Below are 16,212 nucleotides of genomic sequence, written 5' to 3' on the forward strand. Positions count from 1 at the left end.
ATAATGTAGTTGAAATGCATTGAGATGCATGTGTGTGATGTTTTGGTCATGTGATTGACATATTTTCTTGATTATGCAAATAAATGAATGCATATGAAATGATGCTATGACTATGACTGGTAGGTCTTGAATGCATATGATATGAAATGCAATAACTTGTATATTTTGCTTACATATGAGATGAGATGTTATGGACTTGTATGTCTTGAATGCATATGAAATATACTTAATGATGTATATTGAAGATGCTTATGATGAAATATTCTTACATTGAATGACATACTAGTGATGAACTCTTAATTGTGTGCATGATGCATGAATTATGAGATATTTTTTTCTTGACCATCACTTGATGAATGATGAATGACACATCATGTCATTACTTTTGAATGCTTGATATGTTTTCTTCAAGTTGGGTATTGGTGTTCTTATTGAATAAGTTGAATTAATGTCCAACAACATTTACATATATCATTCTTGATAATTTATGTGGAGGGTTGATCGAGTTGCATCATCGTGGGCGTTATTGTTACCTATTACGATCCGTTGGAAGCTTCAGTCTTTGTTCCTTGTTTTTTTGGACTTAAAAAGATTGATAAACTTTAATACTTTGGAATGATACACCATCGTAAATGTTAATTCCTTGATTACATATGTGGTTTGAAGATTATCTCATACTATTACATTTCTTTATTATTCTTTTGTGACTCCGCCCAAGGTCATAACCATTTAAAAAAAAATTCCACATTAAAAGATTTTATTTTTGTTATGACTTTTCTTATGTAATAAATTTAATCAGGTTTTGTCTATAGGTAGTTCCGTACTGAACCTAATGCTAGTAGCATAATAATATGCCTGTGCTTGCGCTCATGTAATAATGCCTCTAATATTTGGTATGATTGAAACATAATTGTTGATAATCTTGTTGACTAATTGTTTCATGAAGTTATGATTTTATTTATATAACAAAAAATTTCTCTTAAAGATGAGAAAGTTTTAAAGGTTAGATTTTTGTTGGGGGTGTTACGTAATCAAACCTTGACTGCCCATCTAGCAGCCCAGGCCCACTCCACTATGCCAACCCCAGCCAAATTAGAGCTTGATCTTCATTCTAGAGATCACTCTCTACTCAGTTTGGGCAACCAGATTTCCCTCATACGTGTCATCCTTTCTGACAAACCAAAGGACAATTTTGGTGATCAACTGCTGCAAAAAGAGTTACTATTTAGCATGTGGTAAATTTAGGTGAAAATACTATAAGAAAAGAAGTAACCGTGAATGTAGTTAACAATAAAAAAGAAAGATCCTAACTTTCAATGCCTTAAAATAAAGGATTTAATAATTCATCATTGGTTAAAGTTTAAACTCACCAAAGTGATATTGAGCCAACTATTTTAAGTAATAAAAGAGATGGGATTGACGTGGCATTTTTTTAACATATCAAAATTTTTAAACAAATTAAAAAGAACATTTATACCCACAAAACACCTCAAGTTATCACGACACGACTTACAATTTTACTAACACTGCCCAAACTAAAGATAAGAGGTAGTATACGTATTTAAATGCTTAATTGCCACAAAATGCAACCCAAAGGCCATGTTACAACGTGCTTGACTTTGGTGACATGCCATTTTTTATGTATGTCCCTGGTGACACAAGATGATGTGTTAATTGGGACACGGATTCATACAATTATTGTTTTAAAATTTTAACAATTTTTAATAATATTTCGATAAAAAAATTTAAATATTAAAATATCTAAAAGTTAACCTTTCATTTATTATAATATAAAAATTATGCATCCTGGTATCCTATTTTTTTGAAAAAAAAAATCCAACTTACCAGTCAAATTACCTAGATTGTGTCCCAAAGTTAACTCTTGGACATTTGCTGTGCATTGGCTGTTTACTATTTATGAGTAGTGAGGTTGGCCGGCGTTATCAGCGGGGTGGTTGTGAGTAGGGTTCGGCGGGTCAGCATACCTCAACACGAACCCGACCCGTTTATTAAACGGGTCGGCTGTGGCAAACACAAACCCGACTCATTTATTAAACGGGTAACCCGACATGACACGGTTAACTCGTTTAATAAATGGGTCAGGTCGGGTAAATGGGTTAGCGTGTAGGTTGGCATATCGGGTTCGGATAATTAAATGGGTTGGTGGGTCGGGTTTGGGTAAATGGGTTGACCCGCCCGCCTAACCTGTTTATTAAACGGGTCAGCCGGGTTGGCACACCCCTAACACGAACCCGACCCATTTAATAAACGGGTTAGGCGAGTCGACCTGTTTACGACACAAACCCGTTTAAGCCAAACCCGAACCTGGCTAAGAAGCGGGTTGACGGGTCGTGTCAGATTTTGCCACCCCTAGTTGTGAGGGTGCTGAGATGAAGGCATCGGATCAAAGCCTGCTGGAGTACGGGGTGTGTGTTCGTAGTTTTCAGAGGTGAGTCAGGTAAGGAAGGGTAGTTTTCCTTGTTTTGGTTAGGTTTTTTTGTTATATATATATATATGTCGGGTCAATTTGGTCAAAATTTTGCGGGTCCAGTCTTGGTGACGTCACCGTCAAGCACACTGCTCTCAAATTGGATGCATCGCCCGCTCCCCAAGTTTCTTCAACTCGTGTGTGTCATATGACGAACATGCCCTTTCATATATGGTCGTTGCTAGCGGTTCGTTTCGATCATGAATCCGAAAGAAAAGCCAAAGCATTCCGAGTCATTCCAAGATATCTTCTTCATTGGTGCTTTGGAAAAAGTAAGACTCGGATTTTTTTACTGACAACGATCCGAATCTGCTGTGAAGGGTATTTTAGTCACAGAAGTGAGCGGTAACCTCCGCTGTTCTTAAAAAAAAAAAGCTCTCTGTTCTCTCAAGTGAGGAATTTACCCTTCACTTGCTCACACAAGTCTGTTATATCCTTGGGTTGGTGATTGAGAGTTTTATCATTTTCAATTTTATCCTTAGCTTGATGAGAAATTCCTTGTAGGTACGGATGACAGTGGACCGGGGGACAACAGGGCTCCGCCCCCCCCCCCCCCCCCCCCCTTTGGACTGGGGATGAAGGTCATGAAACAGGGATGGAGGCTGGGATGAAGGTTAAAATCTATGTCTGTACAGCGACCGGATGGACCGGGGATGGAGGCGAGGGGTGGGGGTGAAGGTTAAAATTCATCACCGTGCAGGGATGGAGGTTCGTATTTTGAAACGGGTCCGGGGTGAAGACCTTGTCCCCCACCCTGATCCACTGTCATCCCTACTTGTAAGCTAAGATATTAGCTAGAGTTTACTATGTAGGAAGCGGCCATTGTGTCTTTTTGAAAAGGAAAAAAAAGATTCTTCATCTTTTCCCGATGTCCAACTTTAGCATAAGGATGTCAACATATTGAGTTTGGGTTGAATGTCTGCTCAAATTTGAATCTCATTAGTCAGCTTTAGTAAAGCAAGTGCTGCCCAACTAATAATTGGGTTTGGATTTTGTGTACTTTTGCATCTGAATCCAAAAGCAAGTTAGAATATGGCAGATGATCATATCGAACTTAGCTGGTTAGTTTTTTTTTTTTTTTAGAATCCTTTGAGCACACTCACACGTTTTGCATGAGATGTGAGGAAATATATTGAAGATACTTGGTACAGATTACATTTGGCTAGAAATTACATGAATAGTTAGAGATAACATTTTGGCTAAGATTTGAATAACCCAAAATTCCATATTTGAATATAAATGGTTAGGATTTGGAATAGATAAAAGTGTTTGCAACATAGATAATAGAAGTGCAAGTGCACCCTTAGAAGCAGAAGCACCATGCATTTCCCAAACTATTATCAAGCCTGTTGTTGAAGATTTTTTACAATAGGATGCATATTCTACTTCATTCTTCATGTTTTTCAGTTCTATTTAATGCATCGCTTCTCGTAACATAAATAATAGGTGTGAAGCTGTGATTGACTGGTACAAACTTGTTCAGTAATTTTATTTTTTGAAAGAAGAATACTTTCATTGAGATTGCAGTTTCATAGATGAAAGTGGGAGCCATAAGATATCACCTACCACCGGTTATGCAATCTTGATGGCGCATATATACCGTTCAGATATATAGAAGACAAACATTTAAAATAAGAACAAAAAGCAGGTAAACATTAATGAAAGGATAATCAGCAAAAACGGCAGTGCTTGTCCATACAATTCCTGCAATTTGAAGTATAGTTCACTAAACTTATAATGTATGGTGGACCCAGCCAACTCATATTTTTGTGGTGCCATTTTCTATGCACCCTCCAAGAAATTTCAGATTTCAAGAGAAAAAGCAGCTGATCTGGCTATGCATCCCATTGAAAATTTTGTTGTTCCCCTCCATCCAGGTGAGTCTCCAGGCCAACAGCCACCAAACTCGCCACACGAAGGTCCACTCTTTACGGTGATTCGACAAGGTATCCCGTGATTAGCACCTTTCTAAGAAAACAAATATCGCCCCAAGCAATGTGAAAGTCCTCCCAAGCGTGTGATCTCAAATAGATGATAAAAATATGCCTAACATGTTTGCTTCATTGGCATCACTAACATGTTCACTTCATTGGCCCAAGCATCCAAAAATCACCCACATCATTAACATGTTCACTTCATTGGCATCACCAAATACCAATAAATCATCCACAAAAAGTAAATGGATTATGAAAATATAATTGAAAATTATCTACATTGATAAAAGACCCCGTTTTCTTTGACCGAATTAATCATCACCCATAATGCTTTCATAACTAAGATAAACAAAAGTGGTGAAAGAAGATCTCCTTGCCTCAAGTCCCTCTCAAGCTTGAAAGGTTCATCTTTCTCGCCATTTATGGTGATCATTATTGAGATGACCCATAGAAGACCTTTCACCCAAGAGTTCCATTTATCACCAAATCTTATACATGATAAACAATTTAATAAAAATTCTCGATCAAGAGAATCAAATGCCTTTTCAAGATCATTTTTCAAAACAAAAGAGGGTGAGTGGTTGATGGAGTGTAATGCTTTATGCACCAATATACATGCCTCATGCAATCTTCGTCCCTGAATGAATGCCCTTTGGAAAGAAGAAAATAATTGAGTTTTTTATGCGTCTTCAACATAGATGTAAAGGACTTGGAGATGATTTTAAAACATATGCCAATCAAAGATATTGGCCAAAATTGCCCTATATCATAGGCATTTTCTTTTTTAGGGATAAGAATGATAGCCTACCTTCCCATAATACTCAGGATCTTGGCATTAACATGAAAATCATTCATTAATAGTAGCAACTCTTGTTTCATGCATTCTCGATTTTTCTTTAAAAAAACTCAATGAAAAAACTATACAACCCCAAAGTTTTATCGTTAAGAAATGACCCACACCACTCTTTTGATTTCCTCCAAGCTAAAACTGGATTCCAAAGCAAAGCAGCCCGTCCCACTTCTCCCAAATGAGTGAAACTCATATTTGTTATGTCATAAGTTGCCGAAACTGAATTGAAGAAGCTATTTTTTGAAGTATTCAGTTGCTTTAACAAGCACATCCAGCCCTTCCTAATGCCGGCCCTCAATATTCAAAGTCAATATATTATTTACCCTCCTCCTCATGGATGCATACTTATTAAAATACCTTGGTATCAGCCTCTTCTGAATTCAGCCAATGCACTTTGGCACAAATTCTCCATGCACTCAAAATTTTAATTACCTCTTATCTCCCTTTACTCAATTTGAAAGCTTGGTATGTTTTTGCTCACCCTTTCTTCCCTTTCTTGAATGACTTTCAATTAATCTTCCCAATCATTCAACTCATGAAAATGCACTACATGTCTTTTTTTATTTCATTCTATCAATTAGTGCTTGGTAATAATACATTGTGTAACCCATTTTTGCCGAATTTGGTGCCAAGTTTCACCACATGAAGTTCTTAAGACAAAATGTTATTTTAAGTGGGCATACTTGTCACCTGAAGAGCAGAGTGATTTTTTAAGTGGGCGTATATGGCACTCGAAGAGCAGAGAGATATATCAGGCAAACTTCATCAGTTTCATGCATGAGAAGGGTAAAAGAGATATTCTAATGCTGGTTATTTGTGATTTTAGACATGAGAGAATATTACAATTTGTGGGTTTTTTGAGAAATACTTCATTACCCCGTATAGTACAATCATTTTTCATTTTTTTATGATGAAAAAATATATTTTAAGTGATGACAAATCAAAGCATTCATAATGTTGATTTTCTCATAGCCTAAAACCTGGACATATGTTTATAAGAGAAATTATTTTTTTCCTGTCGTCCGTGTGAAGTGAACAATGTTGATTTTTAATGTTTCAAGTCAAGTTTTACAAATCAGATCACACAAATGTATTTAATATGTTTTATATTATAAAAATCAATGGTTGGATCTCATTTTTCTAATAAAACATACCATTTATGAGCTTTGAAATTTATGAAAATTTTAGGTTGTTGATTTTTGACGCTTCACAAAAACTTGCTCACATTGGTTAATCCAAAAGTTGACCCTTACTAAACAAACCACCTAAATCACATCCATAAGGTCAAATTAGCAAAAAAGGAACAAAAGAAAAAACAAAAGGTTTTGAAAATCAAAGCCGTCCATTCCCTCTTACTTGATCCAATCACTAGCATTTTTAATATTAGATGTAGCAAAAAAACAATTAAAAAATCAAGCTTTTAATGTGTCAATTGTAAATACAATTGATTGTAACGAATGCTACCTTCTTATGAGCTAGCTTGAACTTAACTATTGGTTTAGAAATTCAAATCATATAATTCTGAATTTGAAATATATTATTTTAAACATGTCAACTCAAAATTCAAAGCTTGCCATGAGCTGGAGCTCAACTCAACGGTTAAATTTGCGGGGGCACCGCCGGCGGGAGGAAAAGAGCAAAATTTGGTCATTTTCTATTACGGGTCGCTTTCGGGGAATGGCCACAGGCAAACCCGACCCGGTCAGGGGCATCAGAACAGAGCAGGGCAGGCAATTAATTAACGTGGAGGCGGGGGAAGAGCGGTAGAGGACGGGCAGAGTGGTGGTTTCGTAAATATACGGACAATCATCCGGGCAGAAGCGGAAATCTCTTTCGGAGGGAGGCAGAGGGAAACGTGAGTGGGAAAGATAAACGGGAAAGAAAAGTAAAAAACGAAAACGGTCAGAAGCAGAAAACTGGAGCGCGGGAGCTAAGCCAATCCCCTCTCTCTCTCTCTCTCTCTCTCTCTCTCTCTCGATGAGACTCACAGAGACATCAGTGTATGCATCGCTCTCTCCCTCTCTCTTGCTGCGACTGTGTGTGCTTTTTTCCCGTGAATTTGTTTTAACTGAGTTTTGGTTTCAGTAGTTAAAGTTGTTCTTCTCTCTCTCTCTCTCTCTCTCTCTCTCTTGTGCAGTCTTTGATCTCCGTACTTCGTCTATTATTTAATTAAATGTAAATGATTTTCCTTATTTTTTCCTGTGTAGTTGACGTGAAAAGCAAGGAGAAGATTCGTAGAGGCATCTCCCTTTTAAGGAGGATCTGCTGTCTCTTATTTTTTTTTATCGTGAATTTCTATCCGCCGCAGAAAAGGAGGGAAGAGGAGGAGGAAGTGAGATGGCTGAGGTTGTCAACTTTCTCTTCTTTTTTTCCTTCTCTTTCACTCGTTTATTTCTGCCTATTTCTTGCTTTTATTTTCTTTTCCTTTCTTGTTTGGGTTAAATTTTGGGTATTCTTAAGTTTCCTTCGTTTTCTTTTGAATCCTCGGAAAAGAAAAATCTTCTTTTTCCCCATATAACATGCGGTTTTTAGTTCCTTGGGCTGTTCTTGATTTTCTGAAGAACTCACATTTTCTCTGCTTTGTTTTTTCCGCTTCACTGTGCAGAAAATCGGACTCAGTCGTTGCTAGATTGGCAGAACGAGCTCAAATTCGGCGTATAAATCCCTCGATTCTTCATGGCGTGGACGCTCTCGTGTTTTTTCTGGTGATCGGACGGTTGTCGCTGAATCGCGTAGGGCTCAAGATGAACCAATTAGACGAAAAATCATGATATTGGGTGTTTTGATGCGTCCGACCGCAGAACTTTGGGCTTTTATAACGGAAATTCTACGTACTGCGACTATTGCCGATTTTCAGCACACTGATGCTTTCATCCGAAGGATTTCGGTTCTTCTCGTGGTGAATTTGTGAAGATTTTAGTGTTGAGGACTTTATGTTTTACTCGGTTTCCATATCTTTTAGTGCACTTTTTTCAGCGATTCGATTGGCTCGCATGGAAGGATTTTAAGGTTTCCGTCGGGAAAGAGATATCTCCTAAGGGTTGTAACTGCTCATTTCTGCGTTTGGAGGCGAAAATAGACGAATCGTTTGCGCGATGTTTGACGTTACTGTGAAGCGTTGTAATCCGAGTGTCTCGCCCCTCTGATCACGGACGCCCAGATTTGGGTCTATGATGCACGTTTGCCCAGTCTTAGTTTCCATACTTTGATTTGAAGCATTCTTGGTTATTTTCTTGAATTGTGATCTGGTAGAAGCTCTAGTCCTTTTGGTGGGAGTTCTGATTTTGGGGATTTCTGTGATCATTGTGTGAACTATGTTCGGACTTAATACTGGCTCCTATCCTCCCCATCTAGTTTTAAAATCTTCCCCGAGGTTGGTTGCTTGAAGATTGCTTCCCTGCAACTTGCATTACACCTTCTTTGTTTTCTTTTGGCTGGTATTTAGAGGGACCCTGGTGTACACACGCAAATTGCGGTTGGATCTTTGGAACAGAGGGTCAAGAAGTTCCTCAACTTAAGCTAAGGTGGGGTTCGTTCCTTTCTGCTTATTTTGAAGGTGTCCATCTGACTGATCGAAGTGGAAGGTTTTATGTTCGTTTCTGCTACAAAATCATCTGATCCTCCATCTATCTTCCAAGGGCAGAATTGCTGCATTTTCCGGTTCTTGACGGTGATCAAGATTGTAAATGTGATTGGGTAAGTTTTTTTTACAGTGTCGTGACGACCCTTTAACGTTACTTGTAAGTGCTTTGGTAGATTGGTTACAGTGCTCTTGATGCTAGTTGTGGTGCTCTCATAGAATACAGAGCCTAAATTATTTTTTGGAAGGTGCATCTATGTCATAGCCCTGGAGAGTAATAAAATCGAAAGAAAACATGCTTTTCTTTGGCTGGTTCTGTTCTCGGAGCTATTCGGATGTTGTGGCAATGAAGGGTATCCACTTGCCCTTAGCTTGAACTTACATAGGAGGCATCGTCTTAACTGTAGGTGTTGAATGGTGTGGTGATTTTTGGAGCGCTACCCCCTTGCGGTGGAAAAGTGTGTGATGGGAGACGTCATTTCTTTTAAAATTGTTTCTCTTCCTTTTTGTTGTTGGTGTCTTTTCTCTTTTACCATTTGACGAAAGGGATGGTCGTTTTCTAGAGGTGGAAGAATCACGTTTTGATGGTATTGGCGAGATGGGTGTGGTTTTTCTGAGGTGGGTCGCGTGAAGGTTGTTGTGGGGAGTGAAGCATTGAGGAGGTGCCATGAGCACCAATCTGCATCTGAGGCGTGGGAGGCAGGAGAAAGGGTTGGATGTTGCGGAGAAGGTTGTGGTTGCTGTCAAGGCATCTAGGGAGATACCAAAGACTGCACTAGTTTGGGCTCTGACCCACGTTGTTCAGCCTGGGGACTGTATAACTTTCCTGGTGGTAGTTCCTGCACACGGTTCAGGTACTGATGGCCCATTATGTTTTCCTGTTACCTTTTGTGCTTTCATTAGCTGTAAGGAATCCTGGCTTCTGTGTTTTGTTGTTTTGCTTGTTTAAATTCGTCATGCTCTTGCTGGATTTAATGATTGTCAACTGATGAATAGCTGAAATGAAGAAAAAATGGCTTTTTATTCGTACTATCAAACTGTGTATTGAATTAGATAATTCTTTAGTGGTCGCTGTCATTTTCATGCTGAATGTGTGGTTGATGTCTTGAGCTGATGCACTATTGGGGGAGGTATTATCAAGCCACTGGGTTCTTTTGAGGTCCAGGAAAAAACGCTATTTCTCACAAATGATTTTATTGATTGGCCAACAACACCTTCTTGTCGCAGTAATCTAACCCCCTGGGATTGTGTATTTATGACTTGGCAACCTCATGCAGTCGAGATAGGCTTCACAAACTCTGTTTAAGGGAAAACCTGGCAATGCCTTCCAACTCTGTGCTGTGATGTCACCTTATGAAAAGAAAAAAAGAAATCCAATGAATAATTGGCAAATGCTTGCAGAAGTGGGTCATGCACTCGAAAAGCTTGGCCCGGAAGGTTCATTTGAATCCGTCCGATCTCATAACCGAGAATCTAATCCATAAGATTCATGTATTACATATACAAGATCCCCGTTTTGGGCGGATCTGTGATTCAATGTTTGATTACCTCAGATATTTCTGTGGGGCCCGTGCTAATTCAGATCATAATCAAATGCACTCTAAGCTGAGTCCAGCAAAGTATATTAGAGGTTGATATGACCTACATAAGCTATGGTTGACTTGGAATTTACTGCAACTCCGCCTATTCTGAGTTGATTTGAAGTTGTGAAAAAGTTCTCTTTCATAGCTTATAATCTTTTTTGGTGTAATCAACCATCTTCCAGGTCGAAAGTTATGGGGCTTCCCTAGGTTTGCTGGTGATTGTGCAAGTGGTCACAGGCGATCTCAATTAGGAACTTTAGCTGAGCAAAAATGTGAGATTACAGATTTATGCTCTCAGATGATGCTGCAACTTCAAGATGTTTATGATCCAAATAAGGTGAACATGACTTTCTTCTCCTTTTCTTTCAATATTTCAATATTGAGAACAATCATCTGGTTGTCATCCAATTCAGCTAATTGACTGACCATTTCACATTGTAATGGGGACCTGGAGAGACTCCTACGTGGCTACATGCTTTTATGATTTATGGTTCTTCTGATTTGTCCTGGGTCAATGATCACTTTCTGTTGGTTATTGACTATACTATAGACTACATCAGTGAACAGATCTTGACTTGTGACTCTTCTATTAGATTTTTTATAGTTGCTATGGCTATTACTAGCTGACAAACATTTGTTAAATTATGACATTGCAGATAAATGTCAAGATAAAGATTATCTCTGGGTCACCTTGTGGTGCTGTGGCTGCTGAAACCAAGAGAGCTCAAGCTAACTGGGTCATATTGGACAAGTAATATACAGAATTTGCTTTTGTGTGTGTATGTGTTTGTGCGTGTGTGTGTTTTCTGTGCGGTCAACATATGGTTGCTGAACTTAATAATAATCTCATAAGAATTGCATTTTTGGTTCATAATTGTCGTATTGCATTGTGGCAGATTTCCTATTTTTGCCTTCCTTTTTCTCATTCGTCTCTTGCATTGATTTGTGTTTTTTAAATATAGGCAGCTGAAGCAGGAAGAGAAGTGCTGCATGGAGGAGCTGCAGTGTAACATTGTTGTTATGAAACGATCACAACCAAAAGTTCTTCGGCTCAATTTAGTAGGGTCACCAAAGACAGAAGCAGATGCTGCTTATGTCATACCATCTGAATTGGGGGGTTGTGAGAATCCATCCAGAAGTGCTGGTAATCAAGGAAGTTCTATACGAGCACCAGTTGTGACTCCAACAAGCAGTCCAGAGCGTGGGACTTCATTCACCACTACTGAAGCTGGGACAGGCACCTCCTCCGTATCAAGCTCTGATCCTGGAACTTCTCCCTTTTTAATTTCTGAATCAAAGGGTGGATTACACTTGAAAAAAGAGCTGTCATCATTGAATGGGAATGTCTACTTTGATGAAGGTAGTGAATTGGTGATTTGCTCTGATTCAGACAGTATCAGTTCAAATCCAACCTCAACAAGTTTAGATTTCCAACCATGGATGCAACAGGCTCTCTTTACTCATCGTCGACCTTCTTCAAAGTATGAAGAGAGTGCTTTTGTTAGAGTTAACAATAAAACTAAAACTGCCACCTCGAAAGCACTGCTTGAGAAACTATCAAACCTAGACCTTGATGCTGGAGTTGGAAAGCAAAATTATCGAACCGATTCAAACTTCTCATACAATGTTAGAGAAGCAATTTCATTATCTAGAAATGCTCCTCCAGGCCCTCCTCCACTTTGCTCAATCTGTCAACATAAAGCACCAGTGTTTGGAAAACCACCAAGGTGGTTCAGCTATTCAGAGCTGGAGCTTGCAACTGGTGGATTTTCACAGGCAAATTTCTTAGCAGAAGGTGGATTTGGGTCTGTTCATAGGGGAATTTTACCTGATGGACAAGCCATTGCTGTTAAGCAGCACAAGCTAGCGAGTTCTCAAGGGGATCTGGAGTTTTGCTCGGAGGTTGAGGTTCTAAGCTGTGCGCAGCACCGAAATGTTGTGATGTTGATTGGCTTCTGTGTGGAGGACAGGAGAAGATTGCTGGTTTATGAATATATCTGCAATGGATCACTGGATTATCATCTCTACGGTAAGTGCCTTCTTAATTGTGGTCTTGTCATAATGAAAGCACTTTAGATATTGAGAAACAGCTTTTGTTATTCTATTCTTTCTTGACACCGCAAATGCTAAATCACGAGGACAGAAGACAGCTAGGAAATGGATTTTAAAAGTGAAATTTGAGGGCTCCACAGGACATTAGTTTAAGGGTAGTACTACCAGAGATATTGTGAGGTCATATCATTACAAATGATCTCTTGATTTCACATGAAACATAGACTGCTAAATCATGTATTCATTTAGACTCTGTATGCGAAATTTTTCTTTATGAAAAAAAGGGCTTTGTAAACAACGAAATTGATGCATGACATCCTAGGCTTCTTGTGTAGCTTTCATCTAAATGTTTGGGTTGGTTGACTGCGTTTTCCATGTACTAGTTTGGCTTTGGCTGTTTCGTAACTCATTTTATGAACTCTTTGTACCATACATACTTTGAAAATTCTATATAATTATTTGTTCTTGTTGCTGTTTGATCCTCTAGGGAATGATGAGGAGACATTAGAATGGCCTGCACGACAAAAAATTGCAGTTGGTGCTGCTCGAGGATTGCGATATCTCCATGAAGAATGTAGAGTCGGCTGCATTGTCCATCGTGACATGAGGCCAAACAACATTCTTATCACCCATGATTTTGAGCCACTTGTATGATCCTTTCCTGCTTTAGTTCTGTATGTGGAATTATTCCAAGTCAATTTGCTTTAAGCACACTTTCATTTTATGATTCTCTTTCAGTTTTTGTGTGGATAAGTCATCCTTCATGCTAATGAAAAGGTGCTAGGCAAAATGAACACCAACTGCCTGTCAAGATTTCCATTACTTTGATTATCAGTATGAGGATGCGACACACACACACACACACACACACACACACACATGGAGTTCAGAATGAATGAGATTAAAAAAAAAGAAAAACCTAAAAGCCAACAAGTTAAAACAATGTCCTGCCATGACAGATCAGATTCACGGTTCAAAAGTTAGGCTTAATCTTTTAGTATGTGTTTGAGTTTGCAACATCCAATTGCTGCGACTTTTAGTTTGGCATGTCAGTTCTAAAGTTTCCAGGCACAGTAAAATGCTAAAGACATTCAAGTTGTAGAAGATTTATGGTGCTCCATCATTAAATGCAAAATGATCCACCAGAAACTTGGCATAGCATGGCTTAACAGTAGTTAGTATAAGCAGACCTGGTTCTGTGGCAGGTTTTTTCTATTTGACTTCACCAGACATTGTCCTTATATCATGAAAAAGGATCTTGATGACAATATCTTTTATTTGTTGTCAAAGATGAACCATGGGATGGTATTTTAAAGGATACAAATGAGAAACTGACCAGTTCTTGTTTAGTCTACACGATATTTTCACTTGGCAGTTTTTGTTTGTATTGTAAGCATTATCTGAAAATTTCTTGCATCCATTTCTACTGTTAGGCTTTATTTTGGTGTTTGTATAGAATTCTTGGTTTTACCTGCAAGTCCAGATTGAATAAAAAAAAAATCTTCAGTTACTGATGAAGCAAATGTTTTGAAGGTAGGAGATTTTGGCTTAGCAAGGTGGCAGCCAGATGGTGATCAAGGAGTGGACACGCGAGTAATCGGAACCTTTGGGTAAGTAGATGATTATGTTCTGCATTTCCAACTTAATTATATATGGTGCATCCATTGTGGGAACTGGGGTTGCAAGGGCTAAGATTATGCAGGCAATTCCAGTCTCTGGAATGTGATAATCTGTTAAGTCTCCTACCAAGCACATGGGGGCTCCACCAGCATGACATGAAAAGATTCTGATAGGGCCCCTAAGCTGAACAGATCTTAAGTTGTTGGTGATCATATTGCTAACTACAAATTGTGATATGTAATAAAGGTACCTAGCACCAGAATATGCCCAAAGTGGCCAAATTACAGAGAAGGCAGATGTATACTCCTTCGGAGTTGTTTTGGTTGAACTTGTCACCGGACGTAAAGCTGTTGATATAAACCGTCCAAAGGGTCAACAATGTCTCACAGAATGGGTAATAGATTTGCTCTGAATCCCAATTAAGTAAACAATATTGTTTTTCTTAAGATGTATTTCCAAATCTTTTATTCAGTATCCTGAGTTCTGAGTTCCAATTATGCTTATTTTGTGCCATGTTTATGGCATTATTAGGCACGCCCTCTGTTAGAAGAATGCGCTATTGATGAACTGGTCGATCCACGCTTGGGGAATCACTTTTCAGAACATGAAGTCCTTTGTATGTTGCATGCTGCATCATTATGCATTCGGAGAGATCCACATTCAAGACCTCGCATGTCTCAGGTGAGGCATTCAGTTCTGGAAAACTTGTCATCTTCCCCACATTGTGATGATCTGGTTTCTCACGGTTTTCATGTACTGGAAGTGTTTTACATACCGTTCCTGTCATTTTTAATAGGTTCTTCGAATACTAGAAGGTGATGTGATCATGGACACCAGTTTCCAGTCAACACCTTCTTTTGACACAGCTTCCATTGGAAATAGAAGTGGGAGGATGTGGAATGAGCAGCAGCAACAGCAATACAGTGGACCAATTTTAAATGGAACTGCGTCCGGGTTGAGCATTAATATGCCGTACCATTTCATTTAGAGCAGCTTATTGGGAGCATGAAAAAATGAGCCGTGTCTCCTGTGAAGATCTTTGAAGCAGTTCAGTACTCTGGAACCCCATCTAGTGCCTGAGTTTTCATTTGCCTTTGAGCTTCAAAGTGCACTGTATGCCATACTCTGGACTCAGGTTGGCATTTCGAACTGCATGGGCTCAATTCTGCTTGGCCTCAACCGAGCCCACAGAGGCCTGGAGGTATCTCTCAATATCAAGCGTAAGCTTCGCTTCAAGCCAAAGTGGCAAAGCATGTTTGGTGTGTTAGTAAGCTTTAATCTAGTTTCCGTGTTGCTTCCTCATACATTTTCTGTGTATAGTTAATTGTGTGATTAATTGAAAACGGCAGTCATTTCGAGTTTTACTTGTAAAAGTGAGATTGTTCCAACAGCCGAGCTTGAAGCTTTTTGTTTTGCTTTTTTTTTTTTTGACATGTATTATTTCCTACCATACCATGAGCCCTTCCTTTCATATGGTTAGGGCAATGTGTGATTTTTCGTTCTCTTTTAAACATCTCACGATTGATTATTTGTGTGCCAACTAGGGACGCAAATGGGTTGGATCCTACTATGGGATGTATTTAGCTGTTTCAGATCAGATCCGAACCTGCTTAAAAGCATTATGAATGTCTTTTTTCTTGGACAGAGAAAGCTGGGGTTAGGCAAACCCCTACCAGTTATACAACTATACCATTGGGATTCAAACTTGCAACGTCCCAACACAAGGGGACGTGCACTAACTGATCCTGCCAGACAAGCGGAGGTCGCGTTGGCATTGAGAATGTCTTCTTATTATGTAAATGGCGGATTTCAGAGTTTTGCTGTCCAAGTAGAGGCACAATCCAGTTGAGGTTTGGAATCAGCTTGGAACAGTTTGACACCCAGGGCAGGTTTCCTTGACATAACAAAAATAAAAAACTTAGCCAACTCTGGGTCCCATTTTAGCTTACTGTTTCACAATCTCTATAGTGAAGGGCAATGTTGTTGAAATCGTATCAGCCACCTGTTGATTCTTGGCTACCGTCTGGTGTCCGCAGAGGGAGTGTGAGAGAGACGATCATAAGAGAGGAAAATTCAAATACAAGGGGGATTCCTTTTCCAGGATA

The 16,212-nt window shown here is 39.0% G+C and overlaps 1 protein-coding gene across 2 annotated transcripts; it reads left to right on the forward strand.

Annotated features, from left to right (window-relative positions):
- The first annotated feature begins 7,172 nt into the window (after positions 1 to 7,172).
- Positions 7,173 to 15,480, forward strand: LOC149830072 (inactive protein kinase SELMODRAFT_444075-like). 2 transcript variants are annotated; one of them, XM_090016295.1, is made up of 12 exons: positions 7,173 to 7,272; positions 7,480 to 7,618; positions 7,878 to 8,968; positions 9,416 to 9,706; positions 10,618 to 10,772; positions 11,092 to 11,186; positions 11,398 to 12,464; positions 12,975 to 13,135; positions 14,021 to 14,097; positions 14,354 to 14,501; positions 14,639 to 14,788; positions 14,904 to 15,480. In XM_090016295.1, exons 4-12 carry the CDS (start codon positions 9,520 to 9,522, stop codon positions 15,093 to 15,095), a joined length of 2,232 nt encoding a protein of 743 aa, XP_089872421.1. In that variant the 5' UTR covers positions 7,173 to 7,272; positions 7,480 to 7,618; positions 7,878 to 8,968; positions 9,416 to 9,519; the 3' UTR covers positions 15,096 to 15,480. The 2 variants fall into 2 exon arrangements, with proteins under 2 accessions (XP_089872421.1, XP_089872422.1); XM_090016296.1 differs by lacking the exons at positions 7,173 to 7,272; positions 7,480 to 7,618; positions 7,878 to 8,968 and having other exon boundaries at positions 9,410 to 9,706.
- Positions 15,481 to 16,212: the final 732 nt, after the last annotated feature.

Source organism: Nuphar pumila, chromosome 8, assembly GCF_984573655.1.
Source record: "Nuphar pumila chromosome 8, dmNupPumi1.hap1.1, whole genome shotgun sequence".
NCBI lineage: Eukaryota > Viridiplantae > Streptophyta > Magnoliopsida > Nymphaeales > Nymphaeaceae > Nuphar > Nuphar pumila.

What these genes read in the sequence shown, in the direction of transcription:
- LOC149830072 (XM_090016295.1), top strand. Translation starts at nt 9,520, where the DNA reads ATGAGCACCAATCTGCATCTGAGGCGTGGGAGGCAGGAGAAAGGGTTG. An exon ending in ACTGGATTATCATCTCTACG is followed by an intron (nt 12,465 to 12,974) that starts GTAAGTGCCTTC and finishes TTGATCCTCTAG; the next exon opens with GGAATGATGAGGAGACATTA. An exon ending in CAAGACCTCGCATGTCTCAG is followed by an intron (nt 14,789 to 14,903) that starts GTGAGGCATTCA and finishes CATTTTTAATAG; the next exon opens with GTTCTTCGAATACTAGAAGG.